At 58.5% G+C, this 14,657-nt stretch overlaps 1 protein-coding gene across 1 annotated transcript in view; it reads right to left on the bottom strand.

Moving 5' to 3' along the window:
- COL4A2 (collagen type IV alpha 2 chain) overlaps nt 1-14,657 on the bottom strand; it is a 155,537-nt gene that overhangs the window by 30,738 nt on the left and 110,142 nt on the right. The window contains exons 14-20 of the mRNA XM_044250093.1: nt 13,581-13,616; nt 12,885-12,935; nt 11,923-11,967; nt 8,333-8,386; nt 7,418-7,484; nt 5,289-5,399; nt 4,681-4,830 (exon numbers count right to left, since the gene is read on the bottom strand). Of these exons, the coding sequence (XP_044106028.1) occupies nt 4,681-4,830; nt 5,289-5,399; nt 7,418-7,484; nt 8,333-8,386; nt 11,923-11,967; nt 12,885-12,935; nt 13,581-13,616 (514 nt within the window). The remainder of the gene's footprint in view (nt 1-4,680; nt 4,831-5,288; nt 5,400-7,417; nt 7,485-8,332; nt 8,387-11,922; nt 11,968-12,884; nt 12,936-13,580; nt 13,617-14,657) is intronic.

The raw sequence follows: 14,657 nt of genomic DNA, 5'->3' as shown, positions 1-14,657 counted from the left end.
GGATGGGAGGAGAAGCAAGAGCCTAGGACTGCAGTCTTCCTTTTGAAAGCGAGACATAAAAACCTTTGCTGTGAAAACCTTTCTTGGAGTCCAAGGAAATGTTTTCATGTTTCAGCCACGTATTTAAAAAAAAAATTTTTTTTTAGTTTCTTAAGATTTTTTTTTTACTAATTATACTTTGTTTTCAGCCTCCCATCTATTTTGAAACACTGAATATTAAACACGTTCTTTTATAATAATTAAAAAAAGTGATTTTCTTGTCCACAAAAAGTCTGCAGGCGTTCACAGATGGAGGGACACGGGACATCTTCACCCTATTTCTCTGAAATCCACCACATGTTTTATGTATGTCCTGAAGACTCCTATTCCAAGACCCACACCACCTGGGGCTCCCCAAAAGACAAAAATCCCAAACAAACCAAGATATGGAAATGACCTCGGTTCCCTACGGGCGTTCCCCGGAGCAGGTGCACGCGTGGGTCTGCGTGGTGAGCGCAGGCGACTTGGACCCTCTGACTTCCCACCCCCTTCCAGACCCTCGCCCCCAGTGTCTGGGATCAGGGCCCCCCGGAGGTCCTGCCGCGTCTCCAGGCTCCCGGAGTTCTGAACAGCAGGGATACGGGAAGCCCAAGAAATGGGAGCACAAGCCGGCGCATCGCCCCAAGGTTTCTCAACAGCAGCGCCACCTCGTGGCGGGGATGGGGCATCGCGCCCCGGAAACCGGTGCTGATGGGGAAGGATGGGGATGTCCCCCAGAGCCTGTCCTCACCGACAAACCCCGCGGTGCTCACAGCGCCAGACCCAGAACCCCCAACGCCCCGAAACACCTGCTGTCATCCCCACCCCGTCGTACCTGGGGGGTGGTGAGAAAGAGGCCCCCAAGGGGGCCGGGAGGGGAGCAAACACGGATTTTAAGGGCATTTGCTCTCTGCTTGGAGAAGCGACACCAGACGTGGCGCTCAGTCCGAACGCTCCTAAGTAAGGTGGTGGGTCCTCCTGTCCTGTGCTCTTTGGCTTCCCCACACACCGAAGACGGTATCTGTCCTTCATGCACGGATGTGTCCAACACGTCCAGCCCTGGGCTAGCCCCGTGGTGCCCCGGAGCCACGTACATGGAACACTGGAGGCGACACGGCGGATGCTGGCGGTGCTAACAGGCCGGGTGGGGGTGGGGCAGGCACATAATCCTAAACAAACCAGCCGGAATCTCAAGGACAGCCCAGGCTGTGGGGCTTTCAGACAGCAGCAGAGAAAGCCCATTTCAAGTGGCCGAGGACAGTCCTTTCTAGGACCAGAGCCTCGGACCTGGAGAGGAAGAGAGAGTGGCTGAAGGCGGGCACGGGGGACGGCGCCAGAGACAGCAGGAGTGTGTCCGGGAGCCCCTGAGGTGGGGGGAAGCCGGGCATCGAGGGGAGGCGAGGGGGCCAGGCCAGGGCTGTGGATTTGACCACAAGCCCAAGCGCAGAGTTGTTTTTTTTAAAGTAGGCTTCACGTCGGGCTTGAACTCACAACCCTGAGATCACGAGTCGGAGGTTTAACCGGCTGAGGCACCCAGGGGCCTCAAGAGTTCTGAGGGAAGTGGCAGGAACGCGCAGGTTAGAGATCTACCTGCCCCCGCCTGCCCCCTGCGGAGAGTCGAGCAGAGAGAGAAAGAGGAGAGGCCGGTCGTGAGTGGGCTACATGGTACACGGTCTACCCGGCAGGTCCACGGCAGGTGCCGTGCTGGCTTCGGGGAGGGCAGGCAGTGAGCAGAGGGCAGTAGACGGAGCCAAGAGGCAGAGGCGTCCCGGCTGCTGGCAAGTGAGGTGTCGGCGGGACGCCCAGGGTTGTGGCCCGAGCTCCCGGGTCTGTGGGGAGGGGCGAGGCCCTGTCCAGGGCAGGTTGGGTGGGGGGCCTGGGTGGCAGGAGACCCAGAGTTCAGTTGGACGCATGAAGCTCTGAGACATCTGTGAGACAGGCAGGGTGGCCACGGGACAGGCCGACTGTGTGAGTGAGTCTGGGGCCCAGTGCAGGCCTGGGCCGGAGACACACGGAGAGCTGGGCCGAGTCTGGGCTTCAGCTGGAGAAGCCGCACGGTCCAGCCACGTGGAGGGCACAGAGACAAGGGTCTGAGAGTGAACTTCGAGGGACTCTCGTCTCCCCATTGGTGCAGGAGGGACAGGGTGGGGGGCAACGAAAGCCCCTCAGAAGAATGGCTGTGAGCTAGGAGGGGAAGGACAGAGGGGCGTCGTGGAAGGCCCTCGAGGAAGGGGTGGGCTGCATCCTCCCGTGGAGCAGGACGGCACCCCTGGGATGTGCACCCGGGTCCCTGGCGACCAGGTCAAGGGCCCTTAGGCCTCGGAGGGCCTTGTGGGCTTTATTTTACACCTCCACACCGTCTGGATGTCGTGAGAAGCGCAGCGGACAGGGAGGCACTCAGTCATGGTGTCTCGGGGATGCGGGGTTTACGTCTGGCACAGAGCCGGTCCCCGCCGGCGAACCCCACGGCCACCCCATGGCGCAGCCTCCCTCTTTGCTGCGTTTCACAAGCTCGTAATTCCACCTTCAGGGCAGCAGAGCACCTCTGAGACGTCTGCAACACGCTTTTCTGGAAGAGGCCAAGAGCCTAACAAAGCTGGCAGAAATCTGAACTATTCTAGAAAACACTGGAACTGCCCCGACACCTGATTCCCTGAACTCAGCGAGAATCACAAGCACGTTAGCTCAGAAAGAAAACTGACTTGTCGCTCGGTTCTGTGGGAACCGCAGAAAATGAAAATGGGCTGGTTTTCATTAGCAGCAACATAACACAGGACGGAGTTCTGGTAACAAGAAAGGAATCCAAGAATTTCATTCCAGGGAAAAAGTTGAAGAACTGTGTGGGAATCAAGGTCACTGGTATTAAATTCTGACTACGCACAAAAATGTTTTAAAAGGCCATTACGGTTGGCTACTTTTTGTACAAGACTGCTTAAAAAAAAAAAAGTGATTTGGAAACAATGTGTCTCACGGGGTAAAAGAAATATTTCAAGGAGAACTTAAGTTGTATGCTTTTCATATGGTAGGTTGATAAAATTTATTGGATACTGTTCCATGCATTTTATGGATAAAATGTGCACAAGAAACTAATTTGTTTACAGAAAATCTACATTAGTAAATCACAGACTTCCTAAGCAAGATTTACAAAACAAGATGGTGTTTGTATCTTTAGCAAAACGGAATTTAGTTACTGGAATAATGACAAGGACAAGGTCGATCACACTCCCTTATAGAGGCAAATTTTCATGCTTTTAAAAACTTTAAACACAACCCGTCCTCTTGCCAAAGGGAACACTTAGCAGATAACATTTACTCAGGAAACATAACACTCCCAGAAAGCCCTTGGCCCTTATCACTGATGTCACAGTAATAAATATTACTTCCGGGATAAAAATACATTAAAGATAACACTGTTCAAACTCTCTGGCAAATTCCAGGGAATTATCTGCACCTAAAAATTTCCAGAAGAATGTGCGAATCTGGCTTTGCAGTTGAAGGAAAATTGGACATTTCTTGGACGCTTCGACATTGACCGGAGAACACAAAGGGGCTGATGATTTTTTAACGAAAGCCGTGTGTGCACAGAGGCTTCTACTGGTCCTAGTGGCTTTCCTCCAGAGAGGGCAAAGGGACAGCCGGGAGCAACCAAGGCACAGACCCGAGCCTGACCCGTACCCGAGATCAAGCACTGTCTGTCAGCGACCTGCTGTTCTCCCTGCCCGCAGAGAAGAAGCTCAGAGATCATGGGGGCGGGGGGAGAAAACCAGGGAATTTAAAGTCAAATATTTCAAAGAGAGGCTGATAGACCGCGGACGGCATCACAGAGAAAGAAACTGTGACCTCGCGTTTTCTCCCATAGCCTCGTTTCTCCCAGCTCTTGGGAGGAGATGTTCCCTTTAGCAGCTTTTACAAGGGCTGAAACCACCCTTTAAACCACCCTTTAAACCTGGCAGCAGACAAGATAACTGCTTTTGTGGCAAAGCTCAAAGACAGACGGCACGTGCCCCGCCTCCTTGGACCATCCTCCATGGAATGAGGAGCTTGGGGACACGGGGACCCGGAAAGCCACTCTGCCCCAGGATTCAGTGCTGACCTGAGGCAGCATGGGGCCCCTAAGCTCAGGCTTGTCTGCTTTGTAGACGCTGCAAGTCTTGCCTCTCGGCCTTGGCCGACAGCAGCCACGTCTCATTCGAGGAACGCAGCCCCCTCTTCCGTCGACTGCCGTCGGGGGCAGGCTTGGCCGTGCACGGGCTGAGAAGGCAGACCGTCAAGTCTGCCCAAGATCCCAGTAAGACGGAGGAGAGAGGCTACAAGTTGAGGCAGGAGGCCTCCACCCTGGAAGAAGGTGACGGAACGAAATACAAGCCGCCCGAGAGCTTCGAGCTCACACCTGCTTCCAGACCGCGCTGCTCAGTTGTTCCCCGGCTCGGCTGACCTCACCGGAGCCAGAGGCGGCCGCACCCCACTGGGTAACGCCCACGGGCCTGCGGGTACCCAGCGGCTTCCCTCATCACTGGCTGTTCTATCTGCAGCCCAGGGCGTCTGCCACACCCCAGGGCAGTGCATACTGCGCTGGTTAATGGAATTAGGTAGCACAGAAACCTGTAAGGCTCTGGCACGGGCCAGGCTGCTCTGCCGGAACCCGAGTTTCGTTCCACTTACCATCTGGTCCTGGCGGTCCGGCAGGCCCTGGGGGTCCCTGGAGTCCTGGCCTTCCATCAGTGCCCGGAGGGCCGGGGTACAGCGCGGGGACGCCGGGGTCTCCTATGAAGCCTTTGGGACCCATTTCACCTGGTAATCCTCTCTTCCCATCTGAAAATCCAACAGCGACCACCAGCAGCATGAGATTCTCACATGGAGCAGCTGTGTCAGCGCCCGTCCCCTGCGGGCCCCCAGGATCGTGGGTCTCCATCCAGCCAGCGACGTAAGGGTGGACGCTATTGGAAGACTTCATCACCCTGTTTCAACCTCAGAAGAGCCCCAGATGATGCTGTGCGTCGCGGCCCCGGCCACGAGGTCCGGCAGCTGCCCACGCCCGTCCCGGCCAGCCCACGGCATTGTGCTAGTCGCTGCCAACCGGCAGCCCGGCCCCGTGGGGGTCGCCGTCGCAGGTGGACCACTCCCCGGGAGGCCTGCGCCCAGGTCGCTTGGGGCCGCTGAGCCTCGTCTGTAAGAGCGCCGAGGGCAGAACTGAGCGGTCAGGAAGGGGCTGGGGCCCTGTGTGGACACTGGGGGGCGGGGCACACGTTTGATACCACGGGGTCAGTTACCTTCATCTGTGACTGATGTGCCGGGGAGGCCCGGGGGGCCCGGGTCTCCTGGTTCGCCCCGGCTTCCTGGTTCCCCATGGGTCCCTGGGAATCCTGGGTCACCTCGGGCACCTGCAACCGAGATGGGCCCACACTCAGAACAGATCTGCCTGGGTCTGACCCTCGCTCCTCTACTCATTACACAAGAGATCTTGGGCAAGTCACTTAGGTTCTGTGCCTCAGTTCCCCCCCCCCCAGCAAGACAGGGCTAACCTTGGTCCCCATCTTGGGGGGTGGTTAGGAAAAGTCCATCAACCAATAGGTGCGATGGCGGCAGCTGAGACCCCCGCCCGTGCCCCGTGAGCGTTGTGTGGATGCCGGCCGGCCGGCAGGAGCAACAGCCCACAAAACCCAAGTGCAACCACAGATGCTCTCGTTAGTGTGGAAGAAGAGCAAGGTGGTTGGTTTTGGTCACGTTGCGACCATGAGAAAGAAAAAATACAAGCCTCCCCCAGCCTTCGGGGTCCGGACAAGCTCCGGCAAAGCTACTCTGCGAAGATACGTTTATTTCCCTCTTCCCCGAGGGGATCTGCTCAGCCTGTCGTGGTCAGTCGCCGCGCCTGCCGACGCGCCCACTCATCGCCATCGCCTTCCCAGCGTGGCTTTAGAAACACGAGCTGGTGAAAACGGGAAGTGGATGAATTCTGGGCTCTTGGTCAGTGACGTTTTTGAAAAATGGCCCACGTCAATTAAAAAAACAACAACTGTGTTCCCGAAGCCTGCAAAAGCCGTATTTCAATCTCGCCATAACCACGAACAGTGCGTGGACCCCACACTCCTTTTCCTGGGGTTTCCGGCGTGGCACGCACGTCGGACTCCACAGTGAAGAGGGTGCGTGCCAGCCGTCCAGGGAGGTGCTGAGCGTGGATTCCCAACACGCTCATTACTGGGATGTATGAACTGGCAAGGATGGAGGAGACGCAGCCAGCTTTGTGTCCGCGAGCCAAGGTGTTCTTCTCTCAGCGCTGCCCTGGAGAGCCATCTCTCGGGGGCTCACGGGCTCTGTCCTCTGCCTACTCTGTCCCCTGTCCTACTCTATGTTCTCAACAATGTTGGATAAATACATGCAAATTTCCCACCACGCAGGAGAGGGGGTGTTTGAACCCTGGACATAGGAAGCTGGGAGCCAGCTGATCTGCTCAGTGCAGAACGAAAATATTAGACCGTCTTGATTTTAAAACACTCAGCCTTTAAAATTTCTTTCTGGTGCAAAGGACATAGTGCATATGCTTCTCAGTCTGTTCCAGTAACCTACTATCTGCCCGGCACTGTCCCAGACACTGGGGAAGTCGCCATGAACCACGACGGCGATTATCGCGGCCCCCATGGGCTCCATACAGCACCGGTCAGCTACCCGTAAGCACACACACCTACAAGTCTTCGGAGGGCGCTGAAAGCATTTTTCCTTTTAACCCAGAAGGACTCACATTCGAAAAGGTTCTGAGACCAATGCTCATATCACAGAATTAGAATATTTTGGTACGATCCCGCCAGTCTGGGAGGCTGAGTAAAATAACGAGACGGGCGTTAGCCACAACACGTGCAGAACTGCTTGCTTACACTCAGGGCCCCACCGGGACAGTGGGGACATCTTCTGGGCAGTTGGTCACATGCAAATACATGGGGATTCCTCGAAAGGTTCGAGGGATGTGGCTGTTTACAGATCATGGACCGTGGCCAGTTTGGGGCTTCAGATGGGTAAGCAGGGGCAGGAGCATCTCGGTGCCCGAGCGGAAAGGAGGGGTAGTGTTGGGGCTGCTGCCCCGAAGCCCGACGTGGAGGGGACCGGGTTTTCTCGTGGCATCATTATAGACGGAAAGCAGAGCCTGCACGAGGTACGTAGGATGAGGGACTCTCCCAACCTACGGGTGTCCACGGGAGCACCAGGGCTCTCTCTCCGGCAGCGGGAAATGGGGGTCCGGGACCCCACCGTCAGTGAGGGGAGCGGAACCTGAGACTCATGTTCTCCAAAGGTTATGTTCTGACCATCTTCTCTGCTTTGCTTTGTTTTGTCTTACTTAGAAAACCTTCCCGGCAAGTTCACGACTGTCCGGAACCAGAGAGGGCCCGGGCGATGCAGACATACGAACCTTTAGTGAGGGAGGGGTGAGGGAAGTAGGCCGGGGGGCCGGGGGGGCCGCGGTCGCCCGCTTCTCCCTGGAGAAAGAGAAGAGAACAGAAGAATGGGGGACCCGCCTTGTGGCATTCTGGAACGTTCTGCGAATTTGCAGGGACTAGAGTGGACGGTGGGCCACCGGCTGGGGCCCGTCTCCTTGGGGCTGTGGGGAAGTGAGGTCCAGGCCACCCGCGAACATGAGCCGGACGCAGCAAGAGGCAACGAAGCGGCGGGTAATATCTGACTTGGAAATCCTTGTCAAGCCCCAGAGGGGGTCAGCCGACTGCCCTCTGTCCTGTCAGACGATTCCGTCCTTGGTCACTACATCTGGGTGCCCCGTAGGGTGGGCAGGGTGTGATGCCATGAGACCCCGATCTAATTCCAGCTGGAGGGCAAGACCCAAACTTTCTCGAGTCTCCCAGGGCCCCGTAGGCCGAACCACTGAATGGCCCTGTCCTCAGCAGACAGACCCCTCCCTGAGCAGGGAAGTCCCCCCGCCCGGCTGGGTCCCCGTTACCGGACCAGAGGCACCCAACCTGGTCCTCAGCCGACGGGGTTTCTCTGCCCTGCCGGCCCACAAATTAGTCACACAAGGTAACCGTGATCTCCCCCGGGGACCGGGGATACCCCGGCCTCTTGTCACCGGGAAGCCTGCTCCCACGGCCTGTTCGGTTCCCTCTGCCCTGGGCTGTGACTTCCATGCACCCCTGTGGGGCACGCAGCCTCGTGGGGCCCCAACACCTGTGACTAATACACCCGTGTCTGTCCCATCTGTCCAGGGCCGGGGTCGCGTGTTTGCTTATCTTGTGTCACACGGGATGGGGGATGCCCCCTCCAACAGGGTGATCGGCGCGGGTCTGGACGCCAGCCAAAGGGACAGTGAGCTCACCTTGGGTCCTGGGGGTCCGCTGGGGCCTTGATAACCGGCCGGTCCTCTGCTCCCCTGCAAGAAAGATGCTCCATGCTTATTCGTACCTCTAATGGGGTTTGGAGAAGTGGTCACAACCCCATTATTGTGTCCAGCAACTCTCGCCAGTCATTAAATTACCTCCAACCCACGCTGCCCAATTTTCCCTGATTTGAGTCTCACAGGTTTTTTTTTTTTTTTTTTTTTTAGAGTGGATTTGTTTAAATCAGGATCCAAACCAAGTTCAAACACGACATGTGGCTGACGGGTCTCTGAGGGCCACAGCTGGCCACAACTGGTCACAGCGTCCTCCCCCTCCCTCCTCGCACAGTAACGTTTCCCTCCTGCTGTTGGTGCTGCTCCCCCCCGTGGCGGGAGGGTCCGTTTCCTCCTCGGTCCCGGGCCTTCCTCTGGAGTAGCTGCGAGATCTGTGGGCTTCGCCGGGCTCAGGCTCAGCTCCGGAGCAGGAATCGTTCCCAAGGGCTGCTGCGTCCTTCCTGCCGCGTCCTTCAGGAGGCCCGGAGGCCCCACGTGCGGGACCTCGTGACTGACCATCTATTAATACCTTCCAAGACGGGCTTGGAGAACTTTGCGTTAACACCAAACGGAAGCACTAGCACCTCCTAATTCAGAAATCTGTCTTCAGTTAACAAGAGCGAAGTGCTCCGTTCTAATTCCCTTGAGTATTCACTGAAAGGGAACGCTTACTCTCGTGGGTGCATCGTAGCTGGAGATCTACTAACGCTTTCTAAAAAATCTAGAAATTCATCCTTCTCCTCACGGCTGCATACAGTGAGGCCCCACATTCGGGATGCTGGGGCCACGCTGATTCTTTCCCGGATTCCTGTGAAATGCCAGGGCACGTGGGCGGTGAGCCCTGACTTCTAGAAGGAACACGGAGGGTGGTGACGTTGGTTTCCAGGGCACCTCTGTGGGGACAGATGTCCTTCCACACTAGGTTTTGCTGAAGACACACAAGTAGAGGCAGGTGTCTCTGATGTCGTGTGGATCTCGTCTGAGGCCATCTCTCGAGACGGGCAGGGAATCCTACAAGAGCTTGCCAGCAACGGAGCCGGCGACGAGGCGTTCGTTCTGAGCCGCGTGTGCCCCGGCAGAACGATCCAGCCCGGACCCAGCTGGACGCTCCCACGCGCCTGTCCCCCCGTGCGCCCGGGTGTCACCCGCCGGCTGGGACGTTGCCCCCTGAGCAGCGGCCCCCCCACGGCGTGCTCTCGCCAAAACAGCACCAACACTTCTGAGCTGTGTCTGAATGGTTAGGAGGGGACCAGCTATCCCGGAAAACTGGGAAGGGCATGAGGGAAGAGCACTCAGGGGTTCCCTCCCGAGACTAGACCATGCTCTGGAAGCTTCCCTGGGAGCTCCATTAGCAGGGGAACGAGGGGCAGGTATAACGCAGCAGGGTAAAGGGGAACATTCGCACTCGAGGCTCATCTGAGACCCTCGGCAGCTGGGGGTCCGATCGTCTGGGACGCCGAGGGTCCCGACAACCTCTGCCGGGTTCTCGCTGTGTTTCCAGGTGCAGGCGTGACAGCAGGGGCGGGGGAAGCCAGGGGAGTGTGGTCAAGGACGAATTATCTGGGGATTAGACTAGGAACTGGCCCGTGAGGAGTAACGCCACCTTGTCCAGTAAGAGGACGCCCGCAGTCACGTCTGCGATGCTGGGCGGTCGGACCAGCAGGTGACTCCACCATCCATCTGTGTCCCCGGCATTTCCTATTTGCACAGTCGAGTAAACTGTCTCAGCACAGACACACCGCGCTCGGCCGGAAGTGTCCCTGTCTTCCCCTGGAGGCTGTGGGCCTTGGGTCCCAACATCTGGCCACGGCAGCGAGAGGCCCCAGGTGGTGTCTGCTGAGCATCTTGTCTTATGTAAACAACGAGTTCCAGGGGCGACCGTGTCCCACTGATCTTTAAGAGCCTAGAACTCGTTCATTTTGGGTGCAGGAAAAAAATCATGATTTTCACTTCGCTGGCACATGGCCAGCAACGGAAGGATTAACAACAGAACTTCGGCTGTGTGGGCAGGCGGAGGGGGCGACTCAGAGAGGCTCACGTTTGCTTGGTTCTCTGTCCCTTCTCTTGATCACTGGAATCCCTACACTGGACGTTGGCCTTCTGGCCTCTGCTTGGGTACAGCCTGGACCACCGTCCTGCAGGTACGCTGCCCTGGGGACACGCCTATCAGCCAGGTACACTGCCCTGGGGACACGCCTATCAGCTACTCATGTCAGAAGACAGACATCATCAGGGAAGCCCCGGTGTCAGCGCCCTGGCCCGAGTCTGGGGTAAAAGCAGCAGGAAGGAGAGAACCAGACGAGGCTGCGGGAAGGAGTCAAGGCCGGTCCCACCGGAGTGGCCGGAGCCCGTGCGGGGGGCTCTCAGGCTTTGCCCAGAGCCGGCGAGGCCAGAAACCAAGTGTGGGAGGCCGTCCCTCTGCAGTCCCTGGACAGACAAGGGGGAGCCCCGGTGGGACGCTGGTGAGCCCCACGTCCTTCTGGCTCCCCTGATGTCCTGCTACCACCCCGCGAGGAGCCAGGAGCGGGCTTCAGCGGAGTCCTGACTCGGAGGCTGAGCTGAGTTTTAAGAGAGTCTCAAAGGCTCCTGTGAGGACTGAACGGTGGACGCCGAGCCCATGGCCCTGAGAGTCACACGCCGTCATGTGGACGGTGTGACGGCCGCACACGGCGAGGTGCGGGAGGCCCGGCGAGGGGTCGGTGCGCACACACAGCATCCTCGTCCGGCCCGCCGTAAGCCGCACACACGTCTGCCGGGACGTCTGTGCTCACATGTGGTCATCGAGCGCGGCCGGGAGAGCCGGATGGCAGGGTGGACGCGTGCTCGACCCGTGCAGTTACACGCAGGGACGGAGGCACGCCTCCCGGTGCCCGCGGGCTTCCGAAACGATGTCAGCAGAACCGCGACCGTGGCTGCCTGGCAGGGGGTCGGGGGAGGCGCTGGCATCCATGGGGGAAGGAGGCCGGCGACATCTCCTGGGATCGGATCACCAGCAGCGGCAAACGGGGAACCGAGTTCCGTCGCTCGCAAGAGAACTATTTCTCCGGGTCCGCTCCGTAGGACCGCACTCAGACCCTCCTGAGTCTGACCCAGATTCGGGACACTTTTCTCACCTAATAATTCCTTTTTAAAAACTGTCAAAAATTGGTCCACAGAACACAGAAAAAACATAACAAATTGGGTCATCACTAAAGACACAGTGTCAAAATGTGTGAGATCAACACACGAAAAACGCAGGAAGGCCCTTGGCCACCCGGCCGGCAGCTCTGCGGAGAGTGGCGCCCGGCGACGCAGAGGAGGCCGCCACGGGACAGACCAACGCGCTGGTCTTAAAGGGGAGCAAACGGGACGGGTCTGACTCGGGCACCACGAACGGTCTGGGGGAAGGAAGGTCCGTGTTGCTGTAAACGCAGGGTCTGGAGCGTGTCTTTCTGGGGGCCGAGCTCTCTTCCCGGGACAGCACGGTCTTCAGCGTGTTTGACCCTTGTAAGACGTGTTGACCCTGGAGCAGGCGGCATTTCCCGCCACCAACTTACCTTCTGTCCCGGGAAACCTTTCTCGCCGTCGAAGCCGGCCGTGCCCTGGGAGGAAGAGAACACAGGCGCGCCCGCTCAGAACACGCGGCCCCTTTCCGGAAGGCACGGCCAGGCCACGGCACCGACTCGGGCTCGCGTGAAATACTTGGCTACGAGACAGTGAAGCCACCGGAGGATTGTTTTTATCTCCTAAGGGAGGCAGACATTTTAGCGACCTGCACAGGGAACGCGTCCTATCTGCCCCCAAGGAGATCTGGAGAAGTCGCTAAGCGCGGTGTGGCTCACGCGGCAGAGAAGCAGCGAGGCCGGCCCTCCCACGTTCTCGGGGTCTCTCCCGGCGTTTGGATTATAGCAAGTGTCCTCTCCGTGGTAGCGGCACCTCGCGAGTGACCACCAGGCCACCTTCTCTCTGCTCTGGCCGCGCTTCCCAGCTCACTTATCGCTCGGTTTGGCAGGTGACCAAGCTCTGGCCGGCAGAGGGAGGACAGAAGGGGCAGGTGTCACTTCAGGCCACGCTCTGAAGGAGAGGTGTGCCCTGGGGCATGGGGGGCCACAGATGCTGAATCTCCCTGGGGGAGACACTCCTCGGCTCCCCGCCCCGTCCTGCTAGGGACGCGTCTGTTAGACTCTCCGGGACACAAGAGTCAAGTTCTCAGGCTGGAGCCGGTCTACACGGTGTCCCCACAGGTTACGTGGGCCTCATGGACAGAAGCCGTGAGTCTCTGTCCCGCTCCTGCCCTCCTCCAGTGGAGGGGCACCGGCTCCAACACCAGGCCCTGGGAGCCACTCTGGTGGGGACGCTGGGAGTGGGGGAGGCAGGGCAAGGCGGGGGTTGGGAGGACATCCGGGACATCTCTGTACCTTTACCCCAACCTCACAGGGAACCCAAAACTACTCTGAAAAACGCAGTCTACTTACAACCCAAAGCTACACAAACCGCAGTTACGGAAGGCACGGCTTACCCGCGGGCCTGAGAAGCCCATGACTCCTTCTTCTCCCTTCATGGAGACGCCCTAGGAGAGGACACAGAGGTCAGGCGGCCGGCCGGTCACACTTCCCTGGGGGATCCAGCCCCCCAACCGGCCAGCCCACCTCCTGGGGTCCCCAGTCCCCCACAGTGCGACACAGGGTCACAGGAAGTCGGCCGGGCGGCCTGGATTATTGTCAGTCCAGGACACTGTCACGTAGCTGTGATGCCGAGAGGGCTGGGACCACGGGGCGCGCGCGATGAAGCCACGGGACGCGCGCGATGAAGCCACGGGGCGCGCGATGAAGCCACGGGACGCGCGCGATGAAGCCACAGGGCGCGCGTGATCAAGCTATGGGGCGCACGTGATCAAGCTACGGGGCGCACGTGATAAGGACCAGACGGCAACATCGTGCCGGACCCAGATGGAAGCCGTCACCAAACTGTTTGGGGCCTCGAGCCCCACACCTGCCCTCTGAGCCCACTGAGGTTCCCTTCCAGCCCCAGGAAATGCTCAGCAGCTGGGGTTTGTGATGCACGAGGCAAGACAGTCTAAAACTCTTTTCTGGAAAGAGCGGCAGCGGCTTGGAGTAACAGGCGAATGTCTCTAGACCCCGTGAGCTCTGAGGTGTCCCCACACAGGGACGCCGGGACCTGGGGGCCCCCGGCGAGGAGAAACCGCTTCACTTACTTTTACTCCCGGCTCCCCAGCGCTCCCCTTTTCACCCTGTGAAGACAACGAAGGGGGACACGGTCGTTAGTCCGAGAACGGACACGACGGACCAGGGTTTGGGATGGCTGAAAAGCACTCACTTAGCGAAACCGTGAGCAATGATGATAAATGCATCAGAGGAAACGACGCCTACATCTTGCAGCTTCAAAATTCAAGAGAAAAAAGGAGTGATTTTCCCAGGATCAGTTAAATCACGCGTTATGCGAGGCTGCCGATCTTCTCTGGGTGGGGTCTCTGGTCTCCTCCATCGACCCAGTGCCGGGCAGACAGGACAAGGCCCCGACCAGAATATTTGAGTAAGATATTCTTAGGAGGGTCCTCTGAGAAAATGACACATTTGGAACGTCCGGAAATCCCAAGCGAAAGAGGCCTGGTTTGGGAAGCGCCAGTTTTATCGGATCAATCCGGCCCCCGCTCTCGGTCTACAGTGGTGAAATCTGCCCCCGCTCTCGGTCTACAGTGGTGAAAGAAATGTAGTGACCGGCTGGGGTCCTTCCCGCATCTCGGCTGGGACAGTGCCCAGGCCTCCCGCAGGCTGCCCCGGCCCCTCCCGGCTGCGGAAGGTGAAGGGAATCCTTAGCCTGGGTTCAACCAACTCGGGCCTCGCCCCGTCCACAGCTCCTGTCCCGACACAGACAGAAGCCCTACCTGGCAGACGAGCAGCGCCCACCAGGAGCCAGAGTCGCGCCTGGATCCCACCTATGGCCTGGTTTTCCGGGGGCGTCCTGCTCTGGACTCAGCTGGCTCTCCACCGCCCGCTCCTAATACACCCTCCCTGCATTCTGCGTCACGCCGGCCGCCGGCTAGGCCGCTTCTGTCCACGGTTGTGTGGCTCTTGCGTGAGGCGCAGGGGCCTGACTGCCTGCCCCCTGGAGGCCTGCCTTCTCCCCACTGTGGCCGTGTACCCAGCCCCCATCCAGACAGATCCTCGAAGAGCGGGAATTAGGGTCTATGTTTGGGGTTTGCACTGTGGTCCCCAGGCACTGTCTGTGCCCGACCCGATCAGGGGCGTCTCTGTGGTCCCCGCTCCACAGC

This window comes from Neovison vison, chromosome 5 (genome assembly GCF_020171115.1).
Source record: "Neovison vison isolate M4711 chromosome 5, ASM_NN_V1, whole genome shotgun sequence".
Classification (NCBI taxonomy): Eukaryota; Metazoa; Chordata; class Mammalia; order Carnivora; family Mustelidae; genus Neogale; species Neogale vison.
This window is presented reverse-complemented; position numbering and strand designations above follow the sequence as displayed.